At 56.3% G+C, this 27,657-nt stretch overlaps 3 protein-coding genes across 17 annotated transcripts in view; 2 read left to right on the top strand and 1 right to left on the bottom strand.

The window, feature by feature from the left end:
* Positions 1-8,472: 8,472 nt before the first annotated feature.
* OGFOD2 (2-oxoglutarate and iron dependent oxygenase domain containing 2) lies at positions 8,473-13,183 on the top strand. Of its 5 annotated transcripts, none has more exons than XM_069557731.1 (7): positions 8,473-9,283; positions 9,707-9,763; positions 10,494-10,607; positions 10,698-10,797; positions 11,480-11,607; positions 11,861-12,118; positions 12,192-13,183. In XM_069557731.1, exons 1-7 carry the CDS (start codon positions 9,152-9,154, stop codon positions 12,453-12,455), a joined length of 1,053 nt encoding a protein of 350 aa, XP_069413832.1. In that variant the 5' UTR covers positions 8,473-9,151; the 3' UTR covers positions 12,456-13,183. The 5 variants fall into 5 exon arrangements, with proteins under 5 accessions (XP_069413832.1, XP_069413835.1, XP_069413836.1 ...); XM_069557734.1 differs by having other exon boundaries at positions 8,605-9,283; positions 9,627-9,763; XM_069557733.1 differs by having other exon boundaries at positions 9,137-9,283; positions 9,932-10,607.
* A 581-nt stretch (positions 13,184-13,764) lies between these two features.
* Positions 13,765-16,314, top strand: ARL6IP4 (ARF like GTPase 6 interacting protein 4). Of its 4 annotated transcripts, none has more exons than XM_069557739.1 (6): positions 13,765-14,010; positions 14,378-14,551; positions 14,985-15,269; positions 15,353-15,470; positions 15,873-15,942; positions 16,021-16,314. In XM_069557739.1, the coding sequence occupies exons 2-6, from the start codon at positions 14,389-14,391 to the stop codon at positions 16,075-16,077; spliced, it is 693 nt and encodes a 230-aa protein (XP_069413840.1). In that variant the 5' UTR covers positions 13,765-14,010; positions 14,378-14,388; the 3' UTR covers positions 16,078-16,314. The 4 variants fall into 4 exon arrangements, with proteins under 4 accessions (XP_069413840.1, XP_069413839.1, XP_069413838.1 ...); XM_069557738.1 differs by having other exon boundaries at positions 13,796-14,010; positions 14,961-15,269; XM_069557737.1 differs by having other exon boundaries at positions 13,861-14,010; positions 15,873-16,314.
* Positions 16,315-16,868: 554 nt separating this feature from the next.
* The window catches only part of PITPNM2 (phosphatidylinositol transfer protein membrane associated 2), a 157,958-nt gene continuing 147,169 nt past the window's right edge, over positions 16,869-27,657 (bottom strand). For 4 of the 8 annotated variants that reach the window (XM_069557715.1, XM_069557719.1, XM_069557718.1 and 1 more), the window contains 12 exons: positions 26,023-26,193; positions 25,427-25,570; positions 24,191-24,355; positions 23,377-23,508; positions 22,334-22,482; positions 21,890-22,006; positions 21,425-21,541; positions 21,153-21,301; positions 20,911-21,060; positions 20,347-20,530; positions 20,131-20,259; positions 16,869-19,883 (listed from right to left, as the gene is read on the bottom strand). In XM_069557715.1, coding sequence (XP_069413816.1) covers positions 19,557-19,883; positions 20,131-20,259; positions 20,347-20,530; positions 20,911-21,060; positions 21,153-21,301; positions 21,425-21,541; positions 21,890-22,006; positions 22,334-22,482; positions 23,377-23,508; positions 24,191-24,355; positions 25,427-25,570; positions 26,023-26,193 — 1,934 coding nt within the window. In that variant the 3' untranslated portion in view covers positions 16,869-19,556. The remainder of the gene's footprint in view (positions 19,884-20,130; positions 20,260-20,346; positions 20,531-20,910; positions 21,061-21,152; positions 21,302-21,424; positions 21,542-21,889; positions 22,007-22,333; positions 22,483-23,376; positions 23,509-24,190; positions 24,356-25,426; positions 25,571-26,022; positions 26,194-27,657) is intronic. The other 4 variants (XR_011249934.1, XM_069557720.1, XM_069557721.1 and 1 more) reach the window with 4 other exon arrangements.

Raw genomic sequence — 27,657 nt, 5'->3', positions numbered from 1 at the left:
GGCCTCCCGCCCCGGGCTGCGCCGCAGCAAGGTCGGAGCAAACCCGGCAGGGCCGGCACCCAGGCCCGCTGATGGGCGGGGAGGGGCCTCCCGCTGGGCGGGGCCTCTGTGGGGGCGTGACCAGGACTACCCGCCCGCCCCCACCTGCGGCGAGCCCCGCCCCCATCCTCAAGGCCAAGGCCCTTCAGCTCCGGCTGCACCCCTTAGAGGCCTCAGGCCCATTCTGAGCAGGAGGAAATGGCCACACCTGCTGCGGGGGGCCTGCTCTTTAGTCTGACTTTTGCTCCAGAGGGACAGCCTTGCCAGCCCTGGAGGAAGGAGTTTATGATCCTCATTCATTCAACCAATATTTGGGGAAAGGCACTATGCTCTGTGCCCTCTTTTAAGTGTTAATAGATGCTGTGGAGAACAAAACAAGATCCTTGCCCTTCTGGAGCTGACATTCTAGTGAGAGAGTCAAGCGATACACATAATGAATAAGTAAATTATACTTGTTGGAAGGGAATACATTTCATGGAGAAAAATAGAGCAGAGTGGTGGGAAGTGGGCGAGAGGAGGGAACCTACATGTCCTCCGTGATCGCTGGGGTCTAGGTGCTCGATGCTGGGTGTGAAAAAAGAAAACTCCCATTCTTTGTGGGGTGCGGAAAATCAACAAGTAAATACGGTATGATCATCTCAGGTAGTGCCAGGTTATTACTTATTTCCTGTAAAGTAAATAAAATCCAGTGAGGCAATGGAAAGTGCCATGGGTCAGCTTCCCACTGGGAAGGGCTTCCTGAGGAAGGTGAAAGGGGAGAAAGGAAGCCATGGAAAGATCGGGAGGGGATGTATTCTAGGTGAAAGGAACTGCCAGTGGAAAGGCTCTGAGGTGGGAACCCACCTGGCATTTGAGGAACAGAAGAGGGATTCCATTCATGGGCAGGAGAGTAGTTCAAGCCCAGAGGGGTTGTGGGTGGGGCAGACAAGATATGCCCCTGTCTCTATCCAGCCTTCAGTCAGAGATTGAAAACACCCCCTGAATTTAAAACAGCCTCTGCTCCTCACATGGGACAGCTTCTTTCAAGGGGATCTGGCCAAGTGCAGAATTGTAAATGCACTTTTTTTTTGAGCCAGTAGGAAGTTCTTCTATAGATAGACTTGTGGAGGGAGCGGAAGATACTAGTTTGCAGATAGTTACTGGAGGAGCAAAAGTCTGGTGGGAACTCGCCAAATAATTACAGAGCATGCTCAACAGAATACCCTGTAGCAGGGGGAAAAAAAAAAAAAACCCTGTGTCAATCTATACACAAAAGTTACAGAAAGGTATGAAATGACCTGAATGTGTTGAGTAAAAACAAGGGATAGAATCAAGCTGAAGTATGATACTGTTTGTGCAAAAACAAAAGCAAATATATAATTGTACCGGAAGAGAATCTCCTGGGTGGATTAACCAAAAGCTAGAGTGACTCAGAGCTGGGACCAGATTCAGGCTCTCTCATTTTTGCTGTGTGAGAATAGCCAACATCATATTGAAGGAGCAAAACAGAGTCATTGTGCTGACACTACCTGACTTCAGGACTTACTCTAAAGCTGCCATAATCAGGACAGGGCGTTGTTGACAAGAGACAAATAGATCAATGGGACAGTACAGGGAGCCCAGAAGTAGACCCATATAAATATAGTCAACTGATCTCCCACAAAGGAGGAAAGGCAACTCAGTGGAACAAAGACAGTTTTTTCAGCAAATGGCGCTGAACCGGACATCCATATGCAAAAAAAAAAAAAGAATCTTGTCGCAAATCTTACATCTTTCACAAAAATTAACTCAAAATGGCTCACAGATCTAAATGTAAAACATAAAACTATCAAACTCCTAGAAGATAATGTAGGAGAAAATCTCTATTTTCTTGGGGATGGAGATGATTTTTTTAGATATAACATCAAAGGCATGATCCATGAAGGAAAGAACTGATAAGGTGGACTTCATGAAAATTTAAAAAATTCTGGAACTTCCCTGGTGGTTCAGTGGCTAAGACTCCACGGTCGCAATGCAGGGGGCCTGGGGTTCAATCCTTGGTCTGGACTAGATCCTACATGTGGGAACTAAGAGCCTGTGTAGTCAAATTTAAAAAAAAAATTAAAAATTCCACTCTGCGAAAGATATTGTTCAAGGAATGAGAAGACATGCCACATACTGGGAGAAAATACTTGTTTTATATATATATATAAACATACTGTTTATATATATACATACTGTTATCCAAAACATACAAAGATCTCTTCAAATTCAACAATAAGAAAACAAATAATCTGAAAAACAGGGAAGAGAGCCTGAACAGACATTTCACCAAATGAAAAATACAGATGGAAAATGAACATATGAAAAGGCAGTCAATGTAATTTTCATTAGAAAATTGCAAATTGAAACAACAAGGTACCACTACATACCTAATAGAATGGCCCAAATCCAAAACACTAACAACACCGAATGGAATGATAGGAACTCTCTTTCATTGCTGGGGGGAACGCAAAATGGCACAGTTACTATGGAAGAGAGTTTGGTGGCTTCTTACAAAATCGAACATACTCTACCATATGATCCCACAATCACACTCTCCAAACGAGCTGAAAACCTATGTCCATGCAGAAACCTGCACACAGATGTTTAGGGCATCTTTATTCATAATTGCCAAAACTTGGAAGCAACCAAGATGCCCTTCAGGAGGTGAATGGGTAAAATGATAATCCAGACAATGGAATAGGACTCTGTGCTAAAAAATACAAATTATCAAGCCATGAAAAGAGGGAAGAAACATAAATGCATATTACTAAGGGAGACAGGGTTTCCCAGGTGGCGCTGGTGGTAAAGAGCTGCCTGCCAATGCAGGAGACATAAGTGATGCCGGTTTGACCACTGGGTCTGGAAGATCCTCTGGAGGAAGGCATGGCAACCCACTGCAGTATTCCTGCCTGGAGAATCCCATGGACAGGGGAGCCTGGTGAGATTCAGTCCATGGGGTTGCAAGGAATCAGATACAACTGAAGAGACTGAGGAGACAAGCCAGTCTGAAAAGACTAAATACTGGATGGTTTCAACTATAGCACATCCTGGAAAAGATAAACTATGGAGGAACTTCCCTAGCAGTCTAGTTGTTACAGTTCCGCTCTTCCACTGTAGGGGCACGGGTTTGATGCCTGGTGGGGACCTGGGATCCTGCATGCCTTGTGGTGAAGCCAAAAAAAAACCTATGGAGACAGTAAAAGGATCAGTGGTTGCCAGGGGTCAAGAGAGGGTGGGGAAGACGTCCCTGGTGGCACAGTAGATTAGAATCTGCCTGCCAGTGCAGGGGACACAGGTTGGATCCCTGGTCCAGGAAGATTCCACGTGCTGCGAGAACAACTAAACAAGTGCACCACTACTACGGAAGCTTTCGTGCTTGCTCTAGCACCTCTGTGCTGCCACCACTGAAGCCCAAGGGCCTGCGCTCTACAACAGGAGAGGCCACCGCCATGAGAAGCCTGCTACAACACAGAGTGGCCCCTGCCCGCCACAACTGGAAAAAGCCCAAACAGCAACAAAGACCTGGTGCAGCCAAAAAAAATACATAGAAATTTAAAATGACAGTAATTTAAAAGAAGAGAGGAAGAGGGGATGAACGAACGGGCAGAGCATAGAGGATTTTTAGGGCATTGAAACTATTCCATATGACACCATAATAGTAGATATGTGACTATATACATTATCAACAACCATAGAATATGCAACTCCAAGAGTGAACCCTAATGTAAATGAAGTACCTTGGGTGGTAATGACATGCCCATGTGACATCGATTGTTGATGGTGGGGGGAGGCTCTGTGTGGGAGGCAGCAGGGAACACGTGGTGAATCTCTAGACTTTCCACTCTATTTTGCTGTGAACCTAAAACTGCTCTGAAGAAATGAAGTGTATTAAAAAATGGTTAAGAAGCCAATGTTACATTATATATATTTTAACCACAATAAAAACTGTTCATTATAGCTTCATCCATGACATCCCCAAACTGGAAGCAATGCAAATGCCCATCAGCTGTAGGAGGTACAATGAATGGTGGAGGAGGGCACCTGGGGGAATACTATGCAGCTACAAAAAGCATAAGCCGCTGCTGCATACAACACTGATGAATCTTAAGATCATAATGCTGGGGGTGGGGGAGAGATAAATTAGGAGTTTGGGATTAGCAGATATAAACTACTATATAAAAAAACAGATCAACAACAAGATCCTATTGTATAGCACAGGGAACTAAATTCAACATCCTATAATAAACTATAGTGGGAAAGAATTATGAAAAAGAATATGCATATATGTATAACTGAGTCACTTTTCTGTACATCAGAAGCAAGCTAACAACACTGTAAATAAACTGCACTTCAATTAAAAAAAATAATGCCAAGCGAAAGAAGCGGAATACAAAACAGCACATACTACATGATTTTATCTGTACTGAATTCAAGAACAGGCAAAACTGATCTTTGCTCTTAGAAGTCAGAGTAGTGACTACCCTTGGGATGGCCAGTCACTGATGGGGGATATGTGGTGGTGGTGGGGCTGGGATGTTCTGTTTTTGGATCTGGGTGCTGGTTATGTGGGTGTATCTAGTTTATGAAAATTCACCAAACTGGACACCTATGATTATTGCCCTTTTGTACATGTGTGCTGTCAGTTCAAATGAATATGTACAGACGTATATACATGCATGCATGCTGCTGCTGCTGCTGCTAAGTCGCTTCCGTTGTGTCCAACTCTGTGTGACCCCATAGACGGCAGCCCACCAGGTTCCCCCGTCCCTGGGATTCTCCAGGCAAGAACACTGGAGTGGGTCGCCATTTCCTTCTCCAGTGCATGAAAGTGAAAAGTGAAAGGGAAGTCTCTCAGTTGTGTCCGACTCTTCGCGACCCCATGGGACTGCAGCCTACCAGGCTCCTCTGTCTGTGGGATTTTCCAGGCAAGAGTACTGGAGTGGGGTGCCATCGCCTTCTCCAATATACATGCATACAAAATACATATATACATATACACACGTGCACACATACACATCACTCTGGAATCCAAAGGATGGGTGTTCTCCTTTTTTTGGCCATGCTGCGAGGCTTGTGGCATTTTAGTTCCCTGACCAGGGATTGAACCCTGTGAGAGTGCAGAGTCCTAACCACTAGACCACCAGAGAATTCCCCAGTTGGATGTTCTAATTCTGCTTCTGCATCCACTAGGTTTATGTCCCTAGGCAGGACCCTGAACCTCACTGAGCCTCTGTTTCCTCATCTGTAAAATGGGGAAAGGGGCTTCCCTGGTGGGTCAGTGCTAAAGAATCCACTTGCCAATGCAGGAGACCTGGGCTCAATCTTCTGGGTCAGGAAGATCCCCTGAAGAAGGAAATGGTAACTCACTCGTGTTCTTGCCTGGAAATCCCAAGGACAGAGAAGTCTGGCGGGTTACAGTCCATGGGGTCACAAAAGAGTTGGATACGACTGAGCGACTAAACAACAAAATTAAGGATAATAATATCTCACAAGGTCGACAGAAGTCCAAGTGAGTGCTGGCTGTGAGCACAGTGATTTGGTGCTTACTGTTATTATTCTGGCTGTGGTTCCCTCTGGTGACGGAGCCCACGTTGGAGCAGAGTGGGGCTGGGGATGCCGTTTCCAGGGCAGAGGCGGGGCACAGGGAGGGCCAGTCTCAACTGAGAAGCAGAACACACTCATCTTGCAAAAACAGCCATAAAAGGAGTACCCTAACAAGTGAGCTGGCCGGGGTTGGGGGCTGCACATGCAGGCCTGTGTGGTGGCTGCCTGGGCAGCCGGTCTGCCCTGGGCCTGAGGAGGCGAGAGGGGGATAGGAAGGTGCTGAGAAGGGGAATGAATAAAGACCTGGGGAAATAGATCCTTTCCTGGAGAGCAGGGCCCTTCACTATCGCTGGGCAATCAAGATGGCTGTAAAACTTTAATCACCTGCTCAGGCCCCACAGCTCTGGGCTGGGGCGTGGGGTCCTTGAGGGGCAAGCAGGCCCCTGACAGTTATTCTGCTCCCTGGGGAAGCCTGGTAGCTTTGGGAGTCCCAGGTCTGGGCCCCAGAATCTCCGAGGTGCAAAGACCTGGCTTTCATACCCAAGAAGGCACCTTTAGGAAGGATCCCAGCAGGGTCAGACTTGGGTTCCCTGCCAGACTGCCCCACACATGAGCTGTGTGACCTCGCGTGGGTCACTCAACCTCTCTGAGCCTCATTTTCCACATCTGTCAGATGGGGATAGCTCCTACCTCAAGTTCCTACCTTGTTGTGAGGACTAAACAGCTTCCCTTTGTACATAGAATAAAATCCAAAATGGTACCAGTGGCCCAAAGATTTGGTCCAAATACAACCCTGGCCCTGTTCCCTATGACTCGCCCTCTTGTAGGCTTTTTTCTGTTCTTCAGGCACTCCAAGCTCAGCCCACTGCAAGGCCTTTGGGTTTACTGGGTTTATTAATATAAGTGTGTGATTGTGACTGTAATGTGGAATGTTGCGTGCATATAAAGGAGGGAGTGTTGGCGGTATGTGTGAGGGTGTGTGCACGTGTGATTTTGTGTGCATGTGTGTTAGCATGTAAGGCTGTGTTTGAGTGTGTGCAAGAGTGTGTGTGACTGTGGATGTGAGTGTGACCGTGTGAACCTGTGTGTACACAAGAGGAAAGGAAAGCAGAGTCATCAAGAAAATGCCAACAAAGGATTTCCCTGGCAGTCTGGTATTAGGTCTCCACGGTTCCACTGCAGGGAGCATGGGTTCGATCCCTGGTCAGGAACTGAGATCCTACAAGCTACACGGTATGGTCAAAATGTTCATACTGCGGTAAACAGGGAACTCAAAGGGAAGACTGTTGGGTTCAGTCCTCAAATATATATGTCCCTTACTGGGGAATGACATGGGGCAGGTCACTGCACCTCTCTGGGCCTCAGTTTCCCCATGTGTATGTGTGTTTAGTTGCTCAGTCCTGTTCGACTCTCTGTGACCCCATGGACTGTAGCCCACCAGGCTCCTCTTTTCGTGGGATTCTCAAGCCTAGAATACTGGGGTGGCCAGCCATTCCCTTCTCCAGGGCATATTCCTGACCCAGGGATCGAACCTGGGTCTCCTGAATTGCAGGTGGATTCTTCACTATGTGAGCTGACATGGAAGCCCCTTGCCCTTCTGTATCATGGTAATATAACAGTATCCAGCTCAAAGGTTTGCTGTAGGGATGAAAGGAGTTAAGGTGAGTGGTAGTAGACGTATTAGCTCAGGTCTGGTCGAGGTGGGGCTCAGCCAACAGTTGTCATCCATAGTCACTGTTTATCTGGGAAGTCTTAAAGCCCCAGAGCCTTCCTCCCCACCTCCATCCCAGCTTCATGCTGAACCGTGGAGGGAACTCTAGTGCAGGAAGTTCTACAGGTCAAGACTTCCTCCCCAGGTGTGCATCTTCGTTCTGCCAGCTCGGCAACATGACTGCCAGCCCAGCTTCTTCTCAGGGCTTTGCAGATTGGGACCTTGGGGGTGCATGGTGGATCATAATGGGGTTCCCAAGACAGAGTTATCATGTGAAATGCTGTGCTGGATGAAGCACAAGCTGGAATCAAGACTGCCAAGAGAAATATCAATAACCTCAGATATGCAGATAACACCCTTATGGCAGAAAGTGAAGAACTAAAGAGCCGCTTGATGAAAGTGAGAAAGTGAAAAAGTTGGCCTAAAACTGAACTTTCAGAAAACTAAGATTATGGCATCCAGTCCCATCACTTCATGGCAAATAGATGGGGAAACAGTGAGAGAGTTTATTTGGGGGGGGGCCTCCAAAATCACTGCAGATGGTGAGTACAGCCATGAAATTAGAAGACGCTTGCTCCTTGGAAGAAAAGCTATGACCAACATAGACAGCATATTAAAAAGCAGAGACATTACTTTGCCAACAAAGGTCCATCTAGTTAAAGCTATGGTTTTTCCAGTAGTCATATATGGATGTGAGAGTTGGACTATAAAGAAAGCTGAGCACTGAAGAACTGATGCTTTTGAACTGTGGTGTTGGAGTAGACTCTTGAGAGTCCCTTGGACAGCACGGAGATCAGTCAATCCTAAAGGAAATCAGTCCTGAAGGACTGATGCTGAAGCTGAAACTCCAATACTTGGGCCACCTGATGCGAAGAACTGACTCACTGGAAAAGGCCCTGATGCTGGGAAAGATTGAAGGCGGGAGGAGAATGGGAAGACAGAGGATGAGACGGTTGGGTGGCATCACTGACTGGATGGACATACATGAGTTTGAACAAGCTCGAGGAGTTGGTGGTGGACAGGGAAGCCTGGCGTGCTGCAGTTCATGGGGTCGCAGAGTCAGACAGGACTGAGCGACTGAACTGGAGTAAACTGAAGACAGAGTTGCGTGTACTGTGACTGGGTCTCCGCGAGGTTGCGGGCCACGCTCTATCAAACAGAAACATACTCATCTCACACTTGGCTGTGCAGAACTTGAACCTGGTTGCGCGGGCTGTGGCCACAACCGACCACACCCTATTTCTCCCCACACCTGAAGCCTTGAGGAGAGCCACCGGAAGTCTCGCCGGACGGAGCCCTCTCTTGGAGACACTCTATGGGGCACTCCGCGGCGAATCCTAAGAAACCGGGGCGTAGGCATCGGGAGCGCCGGACAGGGACCGGGATGAATGCTAAACCCAAGCTCAGACGCACAAAACTAGAGCTCAGTTGGAGCAAAATCGGACCCCAAGGCTCCAACTCTCCTCGTGACGTCAGCTGGTCCGCTAAAAGCTCCTAGCAGAAAAAGGAGGCAGCGCGTTTAAGCTGAAGGTCTTGGAATTCCCTGAAGGTATGACTCAGGTTCACCGATCTGTAAAGAGGATGATTAATCCCCGCCTCGCGGATGGAGAAACTGTGAAGCAGCAGCCCATTAGGCTGGCGTGCTCTTAGCCGACGCTGCCAGTCTCATTCCTGCCTGGAAGTATCTTTCTGCACCGCAGACCGTTTCCTGGGGCGGAGTCTTCGTTCTTTTCTGAACATGGGAATTTAGAACGGACCCTTAGCCGCTGGTTCCAAACAGCGCCCCTGCCCAGCTGGGGGCGTACCCGGAAGTGTTCCTACGGTAGCCGGCGGGGCATTGCAACGCTTCTCACCATGGGGACCGCAGCGGCTCCCCGGCGCTTCTGCCGCTGCGCTTGCTTTTGCTCAGAGAACTTGTACGTGGCGCGCTACGGGCTGCACGTGCGCTTCCGGAGCGAACAGCAGCTGCGCCAGGACTACGAGCCCGTAAGTGGCCTCTATTGGCTCTGCGGGAAAACGAGCTGGGAGCGGTGGTGGAGGAGGGACCTCAGTCCCTGGGGTCGTTTACTTTGCCTTTGGCCCACTCAGATCAGACGAGAAGATTGACTTAACCTCTAGCTGCCTCTCTTATTTTCCACCTCAAATGGCGATCATGGTATCGCTTTAGTGAGACTGTCGTTAGAAATCAGTGAATGAACTACATGTAAAGTGCTCAGGGCAGGGCCTGGCTGAGTACTCTCTGTTATTAACAAGAGCCGCTGCTGTGTGCTTAACATGCTAATCACATTTCATTTTTATGATCCTGTGATCGGATCATCTTCATTTCAAGGTGGAGAAGCTGAGGCTCAGAGACCTTAAGAGACTTGCCCCAGGTCACACCATCATGCTTACTGGTTTTTCTGCTCTCAGATCCTGCGCAGCAGAGGCTGTGTCAGCCCTAAAGACTTCCAGCAGCTGTTGGGAGAGGTAACACACCCCACCCTCCACCGCCTCCTCTGCACCCAGCCCGGCCCTTCCTGTTTAGATTTGGGTCAGCAGCTTGAGGGGTCTCCCGGCCTCAGGTCTGCCAGTGTCTGATCCCAGAAGGGCTCCTTTGACCTCCCCTTACCTCCTTCCTGTCCCTACTTACCACAGCACCTGGGTGCCGGCACCAGGAAAAGAGAAAGCAGGGAAAATGCCAAGTTGTCTGCTTTGTGCTCTTTTGAGATGAGAAACTTGCACTGAAGGGGAGGAGTCACCTACTCAAGGTTTCACACCAGGTGCCACCTGGCTCCTGACTCTTCATTCTCCCCTCCACACCACTTCTGCCACTGCTGCTCGTCTCCCATGGTGGGGTGGTGTTAAGTGTCGAGAAGCTTCCTAGGACAGCCATCTGCAGCCTCTGGAACACAAGACTTAACCAGGACTCTGTTTCTCCTCCTTGGTTGGGCCTAGCTGGTGAAGGTGCAGCGATGGGTCTCAATCCGGCCAAACTGGTGCAGCCCTCAGTGGGATGGGCCCCCTTCTGGAAGGAATCCCCTTCAACTAACGGTTTAACACCTGCCATTTACCCTGGCATAGTCAGGAACATAGGAAGACTGGGCTTCCAGCTCTGGCCTTTCCTTGAGCTTCCTGAGCCTCAGTTTCCTCATCTGTACGATGGCCTTGGGAGGGATGGGAGGCCCCATTCTGGTAACCAGGCCCTGTGTCACCCCAGCTTGAGCAGGAGGTGGAGCGGCGGCGGCGGCTGGGGCCGGAGTCGGCTGCCAGGAAAGCCCTCATTGCCAGCTCCTACCGCCCAGCACGGCCAGAGGTCTACAACTTGCTGCAGGTACCTGGCAGGGGGCAGGTTACTGGAAGGAGGTGGAGGCATCCGGGCCTGGGGGCTGTCTGCCCCATGGCTGGTGTGTTCTGCCCCCAGGAGGCCACTTTGGCCCCCGAATTTCTGGCTGCAGCTGAATACAGTGCATCGTCAGGCGCAGACCTTAAGGGCCTTCTTCAGCGGGTGGAGACAGTGTCAGGTGAGGTCTTGGCCTGCTACTGGGCAGGACTGGGGGTGGCAGACGGGGGTCCCTTCACCCACCATATCTGCCTCTAAAAGTCAAACCAGCAGGAGTGAGAAGAGGGATAGGATGGCACTGTCAGGAGGAGGGCATCTGTGTTCACTCACTTGCACATGCATCCACCACAGGGATCAGTGATTCCGTGCTATGCACCAGGCACAAGCCAGCCGGCATCCTCAAACTGCGGTGACTGAAGACGTTAATGAGGGGATGGTTGAGACAAGTGTGGGCTCGGGTCAGCAAGGGATGGTGAGAGACCTGCCCCAGGGTTAGCAGTGGGGGTGGGAATGGGGAGCAGTTCCCCATCCTGAGACCTGAAGGACAGGGCAAGAGTGAAGTCTCCCAAACCTGCCAGGACCTGGAGCTGGCGGGGAGGGGTGGCCAGCCAGGATGCACATCTGAATTTGGGGGTCAGACCTCAGGGCAGGGTGAGGATCTAGGGATGAGTGGTGCGGAGGGGTCCAAGAATAGGGCACCCTTGCCGCACACGTTATGTCATTTGATCATCACAAGAGCCCATTTAATCATCACAAGGTGAGTACTCACGTCATCCCCATTCTACAGATGAGGAGACTGAGGCGGGGGGAAGGGAAAAGGTTAGATCCCGGCTAACCAACCATTGCTCCCTCTCCCTCCACAGAGGAGAAGCGAATTTACCGGCTGCCGGTGTTCACAGCGCCCTTCTGCCAGGCCCTGCTGGAGGAGCTGGAGCACTTCGAGCAGTCAGACATGCCCAAGGGAAGACCCAACACCATGAACAACTATGGGGTGGGTGAGGCTCCACCCCGCCAGCACAAGGAGGCAGGGACCTCCGTCTGGGGAGACGTGTTCCCAGCGCAGACCTCCTCCAAGCCTTGGTCTCACCATCTGTAAGATGAAATCAGGCAGTATTATTATGAAGTTAAGCAGGTTGATGATGTCTGCACAGCACTCAGCACTGTCCTTAGTGAGGGACGCCCCCAGGGACCCAGGGACAGGCCCTACCAGCTTCCCTGCTAATTCTGAGCTCCCCCACCCCCAGGTGTTGCTACATGAGCTAGGCCTGGATGAACCGCTGGTAACACCACTGCGGGAGCGCTTCCTCCAGCCGCTGATGGCCCTGCTGTATCCAGACTGTGGCGGGGGCTGGCTAGACAGCCACCGGGCCTTTGTGGTCAAATACGCACCCGGCCAAGACCGTGAGCTAGGCTGCCACTACGATAATGCCGAGCTCACCCTCAATGTGTCCCTGGGCAAGGCCTTCACAGGGGGTGCCCTCTACTTCGGGGATCTCTTCCAGGTTAGTGTGTGTAACCCGTGGGGCCGGGCCAGAGCCACTGTGAGTACCCAGGCCTGAGCTCCACTGTCCACAGGTGCCTTCAACCCTGGCCAAGCCCTTGGAGGTGGAGCACGTGGTGGGCCAGGGCCTCCTGCACCGTGGGGGCCAGCTGCACGGGGCCCGGCCCCTGGGCACCGGTGAGCGCTGGAACCTGGTCGTCTGGCTCCGGGCCTCAGCCGTGCGCAACCGCCTCTGCCCTATGTGCTGCCGCAAGCCTGACCTGGTGGACGACGAGGGCTTCGGTGATGGCTTCACCCGCGAGGAGCCCGCCACAGTGGATGTGTGTGCCCTAACTTGAGCTTGGCCAGGGCCAGTGTGGCGGGCAAGGACAGAAATAAACACCCTGCAGCCCTCAGCACTTCTTGATTCAAGAGGACACACAGGCTTCTGGGTCATTCTTTCAGCAGACAGGCTGGCTTAGGTCAGGCTTGTAGACCAGAGCCTGAGACAGGAATTCCTGTGCATGTGGTTTAAGGAGGGAGTGCTCCAGGGAGGAGCAGGACAGGGCAGGAAGGAGCTGGATCAGGATGGTTTGACACAGCATCCAGTTTCAGCCCAATCCCACAGGGCTCTCTGGAGCATGAATTGAAGCACAGTTTGCCCCCAACAGCAGTTATTGGCTATGGGGTGTTTCAGGGTATGGAGTGGGTGAGTAACTTCCCAAACATCCACCTCCAGGGCAGCATGGTTCCCAGTGGCCAAGGAAATCTTCCAGAGCAGGGTAAAGGTGTGGGGTGTCAGCAGCAGACACCATGGCTAAGGTCGAGTGCACATGTCTTCTAAGGGGATTTGGGTGGGTCACCTCCATCTTCTGGATGGTATGGAGGGGTTACTGCAGAAAGATTAGAAGCAGGAACTTGGAGCCAGACTGCCTGGATTCAAATTCTGATTCAGCCACTTCCAGTTGTAACTGGGTAAGCCACCTGCCTCTCTCTGCCTTAGTCTTTTTTCCTGGAAAGTACCGATGTCCTAGAGCTGTTTTGAGGATCAAATGACTTCCCATTTATAAAGCAATTTACAACAGTCCTCTGGGTTTGCTGCTGTCATTACTATCAAAGAGTTTGCAACTCGGTGGCCCCAAGACTGGAGGAGGCATGCAGCGATGCTGTTTGGGAGAGTTTTCCATGTTGAAATCTTGAGTTTGGACTCCCCTGGCAAAGTGGGAAGATCTGGAAATATCCGGCCCCAGTCCACACTGCAGAAACCAGGGAGACCAGACTCTCGAGGCCTGTGGTACACTCCCTCACAGGGGTCCCTCATAGGTTGCTGTGAACTTTCTGGTTTCTATGGACGTCTGAGTTTGTGACCTCTGTATTACTGAATGCAGACATCGGAAAGACCAAGGTTCTGGAGCTCACGGCCTGCTGGTGTGGACATGTCCGCAGAAAATCCACAGTGGCCTCCTCCCCTGGGCTTCACAGGGACTGGGGCTGCTGCGGGCCGACCGAATAGGCTAAAGATGGGAGAGGGCATAGCTGCGGCAAAGGGCTTGTGAGCTCTGGGACTGGCACCAGGCTGGCGAGCAGGTCTCTCGTCCGGGAGCTCCCCCTAGAGGCGGAAGCCTGGAGCCCCAGCTCGCCTCTCTGGGGGGTGAGCGCGCCAGACTCGGTTTCTTGGGCTGCCCCACAGACGGAACCTGGGGCTTCAGAACTAAAGGCAGCAGCGCCTCGCTTCGCGGCCGGACAGCCTCCCAGTGCACCGCCCTGGGCCGGAAGTCACCCAGCCGTTGCTTCCTCACTCGAAGGCGTGGTGCAGGGTTGGAGGTCCCGCCGGATGGGCGGTTGAAGAGGGAGCAGAGCAACCCCGGGGACTTTCTTTGAGGCGGCAAGGCCGCGGAGGGCGCGGGGTGAAGGGTAGGCGCACGTGGAAAGGGAAGAGGAACGCACCTGGCATCTGAGGAGCGCGGCCGTTCCTAGAGGCGCCTGAGCTGCGCGCGCAGCCGTGAAGCGTCCGCGTGGGGGGGGACCCTTAAAGGGGCCGCAGCGGAGGAGCCGGGAGTCCGCGGAGAACTTGGGTTACCCGGGGTTGGGGGCGGGTGAGGATCGCAAGGTTGCTCCAACTCCCCCTCAACAACGCTGCCCCGGGTAGTGATGGGTGCCAGGCCGCAGAAGACCAGGCCGAATCTGGTCGACTCGGCCAGAGTAGAGCCTCCCTGGGAACCCAGTCTGCGGGCCGGCCCCGTGATCGATCCCGAGTTTAAGTGTGCCTTCGTGTGTGCAGTTCGCGGCGCTATGGCTCACGTCGGCTCCCGCAAGCGCTCTAGGAGTCGCAGCCGTTCCCGGGGGCGAGGGTCGGAAAAGAAAAGGAAGAAGAGCAGTAAGGACGCCCGGAGGAGCTGCTCGGCTTCGAGATCCCAAAGCCGCAAGGCCAGCATCACCTCCTCTGGGGCTGAGGGTGAGGACCAGAGGGAATGGGAAAGGGATGAGGGAACTTCAGGGAGGAAGTTGCAGGCAGTCGGGAGGGCTTCTCCAGACTGACTTTTGGAAAATCGCAGGGAGCACTATTCAGAGGGACACAAGAGTGTCCTCGCTATCTGGAATGAAAGACGCTCAGAATCCTCAGAATCCAGGGGCTGGGCCAACCCATTGAATACGGAGTGAAGAGAGCACTTTATCATAATTTTGGTGTAGCAGGGCCTAAGATGTGGGTGCTGGCCACCTTGCTCCTGGGCAGACAGTGTGCGGCATCGAGAAAGTGCCTCTCCACAGCGTGCTGAAGCCCTGCCAGGAGGTAGTCAGCCTGAGCCTGCTATAGGCCAGAGCAAGGGGACGAAGGTTTACTTCTTCCCCTCCTGGCCTTCCAGCCTCACCTTCTCCCTGCATCACAGAGAGAAGCAAGCACAAGGCCCGGAGGAGACCACGATCCAGCTCCTCCTCCTCTTCTTCCAGTTCTTCTAGCTCCTCTTCCTCTTCGTCCTCCTCCTCTTCCTCCAGCGATGGCCGGAAGAAGCGGGGGAAGCACAAGGACAAGAAGAGGAAGAAGAAGAAGAAAAGGAAGAAGAAGCTGAAGAAGAGAGGCAAGGAGAAGGCCAGAATGCAGCAGGCTGAGGCTCTGCCCGGACCCTCGCTGGACCAGTGGCACAGAGCAGCCAAGGAGGAAGAGGATGGCCCAGGTACTGCGCTGCCCGCTGTGCAGGGCAGGGAGGGTCCTCTCCCTGAGGCTCTGCCACCGCCTCCCTGCCATCTTACCTTCCAGTCCTGACGGACGAGCAGAAGTCCCGCATCCAGGCCATGAAGCCCATGACCAAGGAGGAGTGGGATGCCCGGCAGAGCGTCATCCGCAAGGTGGTGGACCCGGAGACAGGACGCACCAGGTGGGGCACGCTGGCCCCAGACTGCACTCTCAGGAGGAGGGATGGGGGCTGCTGCTGCTCTAAACAGGCTGACGACCAGGGGAAAAGTCCCTTGTTGATGAGACTTCTCAGGCCATTGCTCCCTATTGGCTGGAGTAGGCAATTGCAGGGGCTGGAAAGGCCTTGAGGGAGGGTCTTCAAAGAGCCACAGCTGGCCTGTCTGATGGCAGAGCTACCCTCTGTCCTCATCTCTGTGGCAAGGGAGGGAGGTAAGGAGGGAGGAGTGGGAGTGGCCAGCAGGGTGTGGCAGCCTGCTCAAGGAGGTGGTGGGGCCTGGGCCTGGCACCCCTCTGCCGGGTGCTTCTGGTTCTGGTGCTCTGGCCTCTCAGTTAAGAGGCTCAGCCTGCCCACTCCCATCCCCAGGCTCATTAAGGGAGACGGCGAGGTCTTAGAAGAAATCGTCACCAAGGAACGACAGAGAGAGATCAATAAGGTGGGTGTCGCCCCCTTACCCAGGCCCACCCCCAGCTCTTCTTCTGACCTATCCCCTCCTGTGTGTTTTCTTCCCCAGCAAGCCACCCGAGGGGACGGCCTGGCCTTCCAGATGAGAGCAGGGCTCCTGCCCTGAGGCCCCCGTGGCCCCCATCCAAGGCCTGCTACACATGGTGTTGGCACGACCTGGAGGCTGGCCTCAGGGTGGACAGTGGGGAGCCCGCTGGGTGTTCTTTCTCCTGCAGACCAGCCTCTGGCCCAGCCTCCTCTGCAATGCAGGGAGTGGAGGTCGGGGGTCACTGGCCAAGTCAGCTCCCCTATCTCCCGAAAGAGCGCACCTTCCCAGATATTAAATGTTCCCTGGTTGGAGACATCTTCTGTGTTGTTGCTTTTTGTGCTGAGGGGGAGGGAAGGAGGCAACCTGACTTCAGGGCAAAGATAAGGACTCTGGGAGCTTTGGTGGGGGGCACACACCAGCTACTCTTGCGGTCCTCACCCTCAGGTCAGCCGGCCTGGACCAGAGCCCCACTCCACCCCAGCTGAATCCCAAACCCTCGGCTCTTAAGCTGATTTCCTCAGGCCTGGAGGGAGGCTGCTACCCTTGCTGTTAACTCTGCAGATAAGAGAGTCCTGCTGGCCTGGGAGGAGTCCTGGCCCAGCTCACAGGCTGTGTCCTCTGTGAGGCAGAGGCTGACAGCACCCATTTTCATCACTGGATTGCTGTGAGGACAGAGTGAGTTCATACCCAGGAAGGGGCTAGAAGGAAGCCCAGCAGAGAGAAGGCCCATGGGAGTGTGTTGGTATTGTGAGCACAGCTGACACTGTGTCCTGGGAAGGACTGCCTTTACCTCCTAGGGCAGGCTGCACCCCCCACCCAGCCCCCACCCCCAGTGCTCTGGTGGCCGGCGCAGTACTGAGACCCAGAAGGAAGCCTTCCTGCTTCTTTAATCAGTGTAACAGATGACAACACAGTACACAGAGCACACTCAGGCCCGATGGAGCAGGGACAGCAAGGGCGGGTGGGGATACGTCGGGACACCGCTCACAGGCGGCCCAGACAGACAAGACAGACAGACGGGTTGAGACGTGAAGGCTGTGACGTGGCAGGTGGGCAGGCAGGCGGTTCAGACCGAGCTGGGAAGGGGGCATGGGGTCTCTGCAGAATCCCTCTTTAGAAATCAAAGAGAAGGCAGGTGGTGGGGTCTGGGAGTGGCGGGCTGAGGCTCAGTCCTGGGGGTGGGGGGGCTGGGACTAAGGCTTCTACTCTAACAGGCCTGGGGTGGGGTGGCAGTCAGCAAGGCCTGCCTCACCCTTTGGTTATGACTGGTCGGGCCTGAGCCCTGCAGCTCAGCACCCAATGCTGTAAACATTTTTGGTATTTTAAAGGACTCTGTCCTCCCTCTCTTAGTTTCTGAAAAACTGGTGCTTCCTTAAGAGGATAATGTGCCAAGAGGAATCTGAAGGGAGGCAGGAAGCCGACCTGGATATAGAAGAGAGACGTCCACGGGGAGGGTGGGCTGCCCACCTCACCATCTATGGCTGAGGGCCGCTGGGAGAGGCCCAGACTATTGCTGTTGTCCTTGGCATGGCTGGCAGCTGGGTAGGCAGGCGGGGAGCTCGGAGCTGTGGGGCAGCGGCCCACTGGGAGAGGCCGAGCTCACTGCCCACCCAGCCTCCTGGGGCTGGCGGCCTCCAGGCCTTTATTGCAGGCGGGCCAAGACTCTTGCAGGTGCTCCTCCATCCAGATGGCTGCTCACCGAGGCGACAGGCGAGATGGGGTGAGGTGGGACCGACAGGAGGAGGCACTGGCCACGGGGCCCCTGGCTGGGGCTGTGATTGTCGGGCCGAGTGTTTCCCGCTGGGAGCAGGGGGTTAGATATTGCACTTTCACTGCAACAGTTACATTAAAACTTGGTCCATAAAATAATCGTCGCTTTATACATAATGCCGGAAACAACAAAAAGCTACATCTTAAGTATTAATAAATCCTGAAGGTCCCATCCCTCCAGACATTTTTCTCTGCACAAAATAAATAGCTTTCACTCTGTACAGACCCACTTTGGCAGAACATTTACATGACCCTTTGGCTGTACATATCTACACACGGGAAAATGTTAACATCCGTCTGCGTGCCTCACCATCCCAGCCCGTGAGGCCCCGAGGCTGTATCCAGGTTGGCAGCCGCTTCTCACAGAAGGAGCCTGGATGTTGGACGGCTGGCTAAAGCCTGGCAGGCTCCCCTGTCATGAAGGGGGTGGAGGAGCAGCAGAGGGGCCGCCTGGAGCCAAGGCCACAGCTGAGATCGCGGTCAGTTCTGGGGAGGGAGGGCTGATACTCAGACCCAGCGCACAGGACAGCATGGTCCTTACCAGGTGGGAAATGTAGTCATGGCTGCCTGCCCTTAAGCTAACTAAGCGAGTTGTGGCTTCTTAGATTCGGCATCGAAACAGAATTGGCATTAACAAAAAAAAAAAACAAAAAAACTAAGGGTGTGCCCCATTCACCCCAGAGTAGAAATTCTGTGGAATTAACGGGGCTCGGGTGAGGCAGAGAGGCCACGCCCCGCTGCCTGGGCAGCGGACAGGGCCCTGGGACCCAGAACCAGGCTGGACTCCGTCACAGTGCTGGGTGTTTTCATGTGGAGGGGCTGCGTTTGGTACAGAAAGAGTTAAGAAAAGGAAGCAGCCAAGGATTGCTCTTTTAAAAAAACCTCATAGAAATCAGATTGGAGAAGTAGAAAGGTGTAGAAACGCGGAAGGGAGGGCCGAGGCGTGGAGCCTTGGCTGATGGCAGGCAAGAAGAGGCCAGGCCTGTCCAGGCCCCGCAGCCCCAGGCGAGGCTTCTTAGGAGCCACTTGGCTTCACCGACTGACCTGGCAGCCTGACCTGTGCCCAGGGCAGAGATGGCTTCAGGCCCACAGCTGAACTGGGCTCCAGATGGGGCAGGTGGAAGAGGCTGGGGTCTGGGGCTGCCATGGGTTCATGGGCCAGGCAGGGCGGCAGAAATTATGATATGGCCTTTCTCTCCTATTTGTACAAGGATTCTCCGCCCTGGAGCCTTCTGTGAGGCGGCAGGTCTTGGATGGGCAAACGTTGAATTTTCATGCATGTCCATTAGTCTGTAGCCATAGGAGATGGTGATGAATCTCCACGCTCAAAAATCAGTGCAAAACCAGTGAGGTCAAACAGTTGAGTAACTCGAGTCAACAAGAAGCAGGCTGTCCCCCTGTTGCAGCTGCTACCAAGTGGGAGGGGACCTGGGGGTCAGGGCGAGCAAATGGATGGGAGGTGCCCAGGCCTGGCATCAGAATGCGGGGACGTCAATGCAGGGCAAGCGTCCAGGAGCGCCTTCTGGCCAGTCCACGTTGGGAGTCCTGGTCCCCGGGTCTTCCCAGGGATGGTCGTCCTGCCAACTTCCACGACTAGCTGGAACCCCGCAAACCCTAAAGTGTGAGGTTGGGTTGGGAGGGCTGTGTCTGGCACAGCCCGTGTCCTCTGCCGGGCCCTGGGACGAGCTTTGCCCCAGCCGACCGTAAGTGCCCAGGCCAGGCCTCCTGGCAGGGCGGGCCGCCCTGGCCTAGCACCATGGAGACCACAGCGCCTCGCTCCCGGCGCCCTACTTGGGGCCCGCGGCTGTGCCGGGCTCTGGCCGGCCGGCCAAGGTGCGGCCCCAGCAGCCGGCCGCCATGCTCATGCTGCGCTGTCCCCGCTGCTCGCTGTCCGCCTGGCTCTGTGTCCGCTCGTGCGGCCGGGGGCCGGGGCCGCTGGGCTGGGCCGAAATGGTGCGGAGCAGGTGGTTCCGGGAGCGCAGGAAGTCGCCTTGGCCCGGCAGGCCGAAGCTGCCCTTGCGCAGCGCCATGCGGGTGGCCGCGTTGCGGGCTGGCCGCGCCCGGTGGTTGTACTTGAGCTGGGCCAAGTGGGCCGCGTAGCCGTCGGTGATGAACTGCGGGTGAGGGCAGCGGGAAGCACGGCGGTCAGGGGGCGGGACTCCGCGTTGGCCCGGCAGTCGGTAGGCGGGGCGCCCAGGGCGGCGCGGCAGTCGGGAGGCGGGGCTCCGGGGGTGGCCCGGGGTGGGGGCGGGGCTCCGGGGTGGCCCGGCACTGGGGGGCGGGGCTCCCAGGGCGGCGCGGCAGTCGGGGGCGGGGCTGCCCGCCTGCCCCGCCTGCCCCGCCCACCTGAACGCCGCTCACCTGGCACTGCTGCTGCAGCTTCTTGGTGGGCCGGCCCACGATGTAGATCTGCATGGGGGACAGGCTGATGGAGCTGTAGACCGCGACGTCCTTGGTGGAGCCGTAGGCCGCGTGCACGCGCAGGTGCAGCTGTGGGCGAGATCGGTGTGGGCGCAGGCTCAGCCCTTCCGCCCCCACCCCAACCCCCACCCCGCTCCTTTCCACCCGGGGACCCACCTCGGAGATGAGCAGCTTCAGGAAGTTGGCCTTGTGCCGCAGCGGGTCGTGCACCAGGCCGTCACAGAAGGACACCACGCCGTGGGGGAAGTTGTGCTGAGCCAACCACGCTACCACCCGCTGCTTCTGCATGTCAGGCCGGCCAGTCACGTAGATGATGAGGTAGCCCAGGTCCTGCCAGTGCCTGGGGGCGAGGGGCAGGCCTCGGTGTCCCACGGCCTCAGTGTCTTCCCTCTGGGGCTTCCTGGTCTCCTTGCCCAGTCAGCCCCACTAGTGGGCACAGGCTTCAACAGTAACAGCCCCAGCACGGTGCTCACTGCTCGGCTCTCACAATCCCCATTCCCACCCTCTGCAGCAGGTGTAACTGGTCTTGTTAGGAAAAGCCCCACTTCCCAGGTGAGGGAACTGAGCAAGAGATCCCAGCTGGGAAGTGGTGCTGCTGGCCCCTCCAAGCCACAGGGTCACTGCCCCCTGTCCCGGCTCTGGCACCCAAGACCATCCTCTCTCTGCCCGGCCCCGAGCTACCTGCCTTCGAGCCCACCCGCTGCCCCTGGGGGCACTCACCGCACCACGTCCACAGCCCCAGCCCGCACTTTGGGGTCGCTGCCCATGATGGACACGCTGGCAGCGAAGGAGCCATCGATGCTGAAAACCACGAACTCCGTGCCCTTGGGCAGCACAGTGATGTAGCTGTCAGCAAACGTGTGGTCTCCCCTGGGAGGGGGTGGCTCGTCAGAACCCACTGGGACCCCCTCCTCCAGCCCCAGACGAGGTAGGCCCACCCTCTCCTTCCTCCCAGCTCCTACCTGACCACCATCTTGATGGGGTAGACACCCACACCTAGGCGATGGGTCTCAGGGATGGTGTAGGAGACACGCCCACTGCTGTTGGTCACCAGCGTGTCCAGGTACAGCCACTCACCTGAGGGCGGCTGCATCATGATGTGGACGTCCACCTGGAGCCAGGCAGGCCGGTCATGGGTGGCCATGCCCCTGACCTCCCCACCCCCCACTCTCCACCGCCCAGCCAGAGGGAGGTGGGACTGGGTGGGGCTCCCACAGGCTCCCCAGGTCTTTACCTTCTCCCCGGTCAGGGTGACCATGTCCAGGGGCCCGTACATGAACCGGCCCGTCAAGACCTGTGGGCCATCCTCGTTGGCAACCGCATCATTGATCCGGTGGTTGGCTGTCACATTCTGGGGGGGTGCAGGAGCAAGGTTGAGTCAGGGTTGGGGATGGAGGGGTGGCTGGGGTCTCCTGGGCTCAGCTCAAACTTCCCAGGGGCCTGGGGGTGATCATGGGCACAAGGTCAGATGGCCCAGGGTTCAAGTCCAGCTCGGCCACTGACCTACATGGCCTTGGTGTGAGTCCCTGTCTGTAAATGGGGGAGGATTTACACAGGATTTAATCCTCAGACTGTGAGGATTAAGTAAGACAGCACACATCTCTGGTGACTCAGTTTCCTCATCCTTAAAATGGGGTTTTCTCAGGAGGATTCAATAGGACAATAGCCCTAGGGCCGGGGCACCCAGAGGACACCTCACCCGAAGCTTCACGTGGGTCCTCTTGCGCTGCCACTTCTCTCTCGGCTTCGAGGGGGTGAACACCGAGACCTCCTTGCCGTCCAGCTCCAAGATGCTGGAGTTGTCATGCCTCATGACCTGCGAGGGGACAGAGAGGGGTCACGGGGCAGACTCAAGCCTGGGACTTCCTGTTCTGTGGAGAGAGGCCAGCGGCCCTAGGGGCCCAACTAACCCTGTGAGGGTTTGGAGGACAAACCCCACTACCGTCCACCCTCTGGCCCCCCAGAATTCACATCTGTCCCATGAGGGTGTACATCCATTCACCCCGTCTCCACGGCTTCCTCTGCTGGAGCCAGAAAAGTGGGGTCCCCCACCGTCCTCATTTATGAAATGGGGCCGAGTCAGCTGCAGGGTCATTCAGGACCTGAGAGGTGTCAGTGTATCTGGTAGGGGGACTCTGGGTACCTGTCTCAGCAGGAAGGAGACCACGTCCGTCGACTCCCAGTAGCTGGCGTGGAAGAGGTGAGGCAGGGCCACGGTGGGGAAGGCCGTCAGGGCGTCGGGGCAGTACAGGGCATAGTCGATCCGCTTCTGGCCCCACCACTTCGCAGCAACTGCCAAGAGGAGGGGACTGTGACTGGGCTGGGCCCCCGAGGGTCACCTGGCCCCTCAGGCCTGGCTCCACCCAAAGACAAAACCCTCCTCTGACCAGGGAGCAGGACCACCACCAAAGCGAGTCTCCTTCTCCCAGGCTCAGCGACGGGAGCAGGCGAGAAGGCACAGGAGGCCAGGACAGCAGCAAGCGGCCCAAGTGCCCCAGGGAGGGGGAGTGGGGGCTGTGGCTCAGCAGGGAGGTGTGGAGTTAGAGGGGGAGGGGAAGAGCCCAGTGTGGAGGCAGGACTCCCTGGCCCTGGTCAACCCCTTGACGACCCCCGCCCTGGGCCTCATCACTGCCCTCTCCAGGCTTCCCCTGCACCCCTTGAATGCCCACCCCCCGCCCCCGAGGCCTCAAAACTGTGAAAGGCTCCCCAGAGTGGGAGTCTCAGTTCCTGGGCCTCAAAGCACAGGCCTGATGCCCTCAGCCCCTGGCAGGCAGAGTATGAAGTGAGGGCCTTCAGTCAGACAGAGCCTGTGTGCATATGTGCAGGTGAATCCGGCTCCCCCTTGGGGCTGGGGGGCTGCCCCAAGTTTGCAGAGAGCTTCCCCAGTGGCTGGAGGCCGGAGGTGCACTGGTTCAGGGTCGGAGCTCTCTGCCTGCAGCCTGCCTGATAGGTAGGTGACGCCGGTCCTCACCCAGCCTCCGTCCATCCCACCCCCGGCTCCCAGCCCCCAGCTAATTCCAGCGGCTCCTGCCTCCTCCCTGGAAGTCAGGGTGCTCCCAGCCCAAGCTCCAGCTCCCTGGTTAGGTGTCAGCGGGGCCCTGGAGGTGAGATGTGTCTGGAAATCAAAGCATGACCCCAATTAGAGGAGGAGCATGTGTGCGCATGGAGGCCCGTGGTGCCCGGTACCTTCAGGGATGTCCAAGTCGGGGAGGCGAGGGGCCCTCTCCCGTTTGCCCAGGGTGGAGGGGGCTGGATGGGGGAGGGCAAGTAGGGACAGGCGCCTGATGCTGGGGGTGTGGCTGAGTGGAGCTGGGGCCTCTGAGGAGCAAGAACAACGGGAGGGGCTCAACCATGCTGGGGCTACCACGCCAGCCAGCCTTAGCCTAGACCCTCTGCTCTGACAGGCGGCTAGGGAGCCAGTCACGTGGCAGGGAGGCCGGCAGGGGTTGCTGGCCCCGGCAAGAGTGAGAGGGGATGGTCCAGACTCTGCTTCCAGCTGCTAAGCAGATGGAAGGAACCAAGGAGGCCAGGGTGATCCACCCTCTGGGGTGGCAAGAGGGGCCGCGCACAGGAGACCTCGCTTCCTTGGCTCCCCTGGGCCACCCCTCCAGCTTCTCCAGAAATGGCCCCCAGCTGTCTCCCTCAAGGAACATCTGCCCCACTGGGGCTAGGACCCCTCCTCACAGACCCATCACCCTGCAGCTGAGGCAGCACCACTGATCTCCTACCGGCTGGACTTGGCTCCCCACTCAGGGCCACCCCTTTCGTATGCTCCTTCCTTCCACCGTTCTCGATGGACACTGGGGCTGGATCACTCTTCACTGTGGGGCCATCCTGAGCATCATAAGGTGTTTAGCAGGTCTCTACCCACCAGATGCCAGTGGCACCCACCCCAGTAGTCTCCAACTGTCCTCTGGGGGGCATAATGGGCCCGGTTGACACCAGCCGCAACAGGACAGAGCCCCCAGCTCTGATGGGTGGGTAGCGCTGCTGCACTCACTCTGGGCGATGCCAGATGCCGTGTAGCTCTCAGCCATGCCTGACACCTGGCTGGCGATGCTGATCTCGCTGGCCCGGCGGAAACCTCGGGTGCTGGGGGCTGAGCCGGGTGAGGAGGGGGCCGCGTGCTCTTGGAAGACCGTGTTGTGGGCCTGGAGTGCCTCTGCTGCAGGTGGACAGGGACCAGAGACCAGGGGTAAGGAGGCCTTGCCCAGCCCGGCCCCGAGACCCCCGAGCAGGGGTGCTCGGTGTGTGCCAGGGCTGGGGCAGGCCAGCGCGGCAGCTGTGCCAGGCAAGGCCAACACCCCCAGCTGCAGAGGAGTGGGGGGCATCTGAGCACAACTGGCAGACAGGATGGGCCCATGCGTGCCAGGGCCTGCCTGTTCAGGGTCGAGAGGGCAGGGCTCAGAGCTGAGGCAGAGAGAAGGGAGGGCTGGGGGCAGGGCTGGACAGACGACCAATACAGACACAGTGGGCAGGGAGGCAAGGCGGCCAGGCTCACGCCCCACCCCGGCCACCCTTCCAGTCTCTTGGCCTAGTCTAGCCTTCTTGGCCTCTGGGGCCCGGCCTGGCCTGACCCACAGCCCATGGCAACTGGGTTTGGGGGTGCTAATGACAGGGGACTGGGATGGCTTCCCAGGCATGTCCTAGGCGGAGGACTGAGCAAATGAGACAGCATCCTGCATGCCCCTCACACATGGGCCACACGAGCCACCCCCGGATGGGCATCTAGGGACAAAGGAAGAGGGCTGAGGGCTCCAGCCAGGCTCACTTGGGCCTGGGCTGAGGGTGGGCCAGAGGACCCACCTCTAGACAGGAGCAGGAGTGTCTGGACCTCCTCAGGGAGGGAGGGAGTGGGGCGTCGAGAATCCAACCCCATGCCGGGACCGAAGGCTTCTCCTAGGGGGCAGGTGGGTCCCAGAGGGCCCGAGGCATCATCCCAAACTCTGGCTGCCCCTGCTGGTAGCCTCACCAGTGGGGGACAGAGCACTTAGGCTGACACCTGTGCTGGGTGACCCGGGGACAGCTGCTCTCCTCTCTGGGCTCCTTCTTTGCTTTGAGTCCCCTCCCTGCTCTGCCCCGTGCCAAGACCGCTCCCAGGGACCTGTCCTGCCCGGTCTCCGTTCCTCGCCACAGTCCCCCAAACTCTGGGTGGCAGAGGAGTGGGTGGGGGGTCCCTGAGGACCAGCGGTCAGCCAGCGAAGCAGACACCACCACAAGCAGGGGGGTTACACACACTCAGCGCAGCCCGGGCGGGGCCCGTCTTGCGAGGTGAGCGCGGGCACGGGGATACTGGTTTCCAGGAAGCCGTCCCCGGGAGGGAGAGGGGCCAGGGGGCCGCCCTCCAAGACCAGCTCGGGGCTTCTCTGCACGGTCTCGACTGGAGGCAGACGGGGAGAGAACAGAGGACAAGAACAGACACTCGTGTGGACGCTCCGACAGACACAGGGCTCCTCAAGGACCAAGACAGGACTGGGACACACGGGGGGCAGGAGGGACGGGCCGTTACCCAGGAGGGATGAGATGGACCACGGGCAGCCCTCGTTTACGTGACTAATCTCCAGGCCAGGTGACCTGGAAGTTCTGGGCCAATCGCCTGCCATGGGGGGACCTTCACAGGGCGGGACGCAGGCCCAGACTCTGCCAGGGTCCCTTGGGTCCTCAGCTCTGCCTTGGTGGGGCAGTGGGAGGGGAGCGGGGTCCCTGGCTCTGTGTTGTGTGTGGAGCAGTGGGAAGGGGGAGGAGGCCTGTGAAGGTGTCTCATGGAGCCGGGCCAACTCCCACCCTCCCCCAGGGCCGGGGCCGGTGGAGGCGGGGCGCAGGTTCTCTCACCCAGCAGCGTGGAGCAGCCGTCCCCCAGTGGGTAGCGCTGGTAGCGGGGGATGCTGAAAGGCGGCAGGGCGTGGAATCGCCGCTCCAGCAGCGGCTCCAGGCGCGAGGCCGACGGGTCAGCGGGGTGGAAGAGGTTGTAGACTTGCTGGCAGGCGGGCCGCAGCTGGAAAACTGAGGGCGGGGCGGAGCCGCAGAGCCTGGAGTTAGCTCCGCCCTAAGGAGGCGGGGCCTAAAGCCGGCTAAGGTCCGGTGGGGTGGGGTGGGGTGGGATGGCACTGGGGTTTTAGGAGACAGAGAAACCCAAAACTGCGTCTCCATCGATTTGGGGTTCTGTTTGGGCCACTGTCCCTTTATTAACCAAATTTGTTTTAATTAAGAAAATTATGTTAGTGGTAAAAAAAAAATTTTTTTAATAGGGATACATATACCATTTAAGACTTATAACAGAAAGCTCCTCTCCACCCCAGAGCGCTAAGGCTAGAGCCGTACCTGCAAACCCTGGGGAGGCCCGAGAAGGCTAGAGCCTGCTCATACACTCTGATTGAAAATGTTTCCAGGCTGTGCGCTTCCGAACATTTTGCAGTTGTTGGGAAGATGCCCTGGTGGTCAAGTGGTTAAGAATCTGCCTGCCTGTCCAGCGGACACAGGGTTTTTGAGTCCTCGTCTAGGAAGATCCCACATGCCGCTGAGCAACTAAACCTGTGCTTCCCAACTATTGAGCCCGAGGGCTGCAACTATTGAAACTCAAGCACCTAGAGCCCATCCTCTGCAACAAAAGCCTTTGCTTGCTGCAACTAGATAAAGTGCAGCAATGAAGACCCAACACAACCAAAAAAAAAAAAAAAACCTGCACACAAATAGAAATATAATCTATGCTTTTTGTACTTGACATTTTTTTTCATTTAACACAAAAAATGTTGGGAGTCTTTCATATGAATATTTTCATTGAGCCCCTTTCTTTTGAATTACACTGGGGCACTGCTTTGTATGGCTGTGCCAAAGTTGATTTAATCACAGCCTGCATCCCATTTAGGTTGTTTCAGGTTTTCCGTGATTACAGATGACGTTGCCCTGCCATCTCTGTCTCTTGAGTCTGTGCACTCATACGGGTGCACAGGGTCTTGCCCTTGGGCAGGTGTCTACAACCTCTCTGAGCCTCAGTTTCCCCCTGGGCCCCGCCCCCCCTCCCCCGCACAGCTCTTGTAGGATGGGAGGGAGCCCACACTGGTTGATTCTGGGGGCACTGGGCAGGGACCGCTGCTCTGACGGCTTCTTAACTGACACTTTTCCACCTCCCTGCGTGTGTTGTCTTGAGGAGGAACCTGGAGCAGCATGGCTGCGGTCCCTCTGGGGCTGGGAGGCCACTGCATCAGGGAGACTTCAAGGGTGCCTGGCTTCCTTATGGGAGACTGGGTCTGTCCTCATCTGATCCTGGGGCAGCCCTTTCCATCTCTGGACCTCAACTCCCAGACGTGCCTTGGAGATGAAATGAAACTGTGTTGGGAAATGGGGCTGGAGACTGAGCTGAGTTGAGGATGGAACAAAGGAGAGCCATGGGCCCTTGGTGAGGCAGGGGGTGCAGAAAGGAGGCTGATGCAGAAAGGGGCCTGAAATGTGGCCCTGGCCTTGTGACAG

This window comes from Ovis canadensis, chromosome 17 (genome assembly GCF_042477335.2).
Source record: "Ovis canadensis isolate MfBH-ARS-UI-01 breed Bighorn chromosome 17, ARS-UI_OviCan_v2, whole genome shotgun sequence".
Taxonomy (NCBI): Eukaryota; Metazoa; Chordata; class Mammalia; order Artiodactyla; family Bovidae; genus Ovis; species Ovis canadensis.
The sequence above is the reverse complement of the archived record's forward strand: the minus strand, read 5'-3'. Positions and strand labels throughout refer to the sequence as shown.

What these genes read in the sequence shown, in the direction of transcription:
- OGFOD2 (XM_069557731.1), top strand. Translation starts at nt 9,152, where the DNA reads ATGGGGACCGCAGCGGCTCCCCGGCGCTTCTGCCGCTGCGCTTGCTTT. An exon ending in TCCAGCAGCTGTTGGGAGAG is followed by an intron (nt 9,764 to 10,493) that starts GTAACACACCCC and finishes GTGTCACCCCAG; the next exon opens with CTTGAGCAGGAGGTGGAGCG. An exon ending in ACACCATGAACAACTATGGG is followed by an intron (nt 11,608 to 11,860) that starts GTGGGTGAGGCT and finishes CCCCACCCCCAG; the next exon opens with GTGTTGCTACATGAGCTAGG.
- ARL6IP4 (XM_069557740.1), top strand. Translation starts at nt 14,389, where the DNA reads ATGGCTCACGTCGGCTCCCGCAAGCGCTCTAGGAGTCGCAGCCGTTCC. An exon ending in CACCTCCTCTGGGGCTGAGG is followed by an intron (nt 14,552 to 14,960) that starts GTGAGGACCAGA and finishes CTGGCCTTCCAG; the next exon opens with CCTCACCTTCTCCCTGCATC. An exon ending in CCGGAGACAGGACGCACCAG is followed by an intron (nt 15,471 to 15,872) that starts GTGGGGCACGCT and finishes TCCCATCCCCAG; the next exon opens with GCTCATTAAGGGAGACGGCG.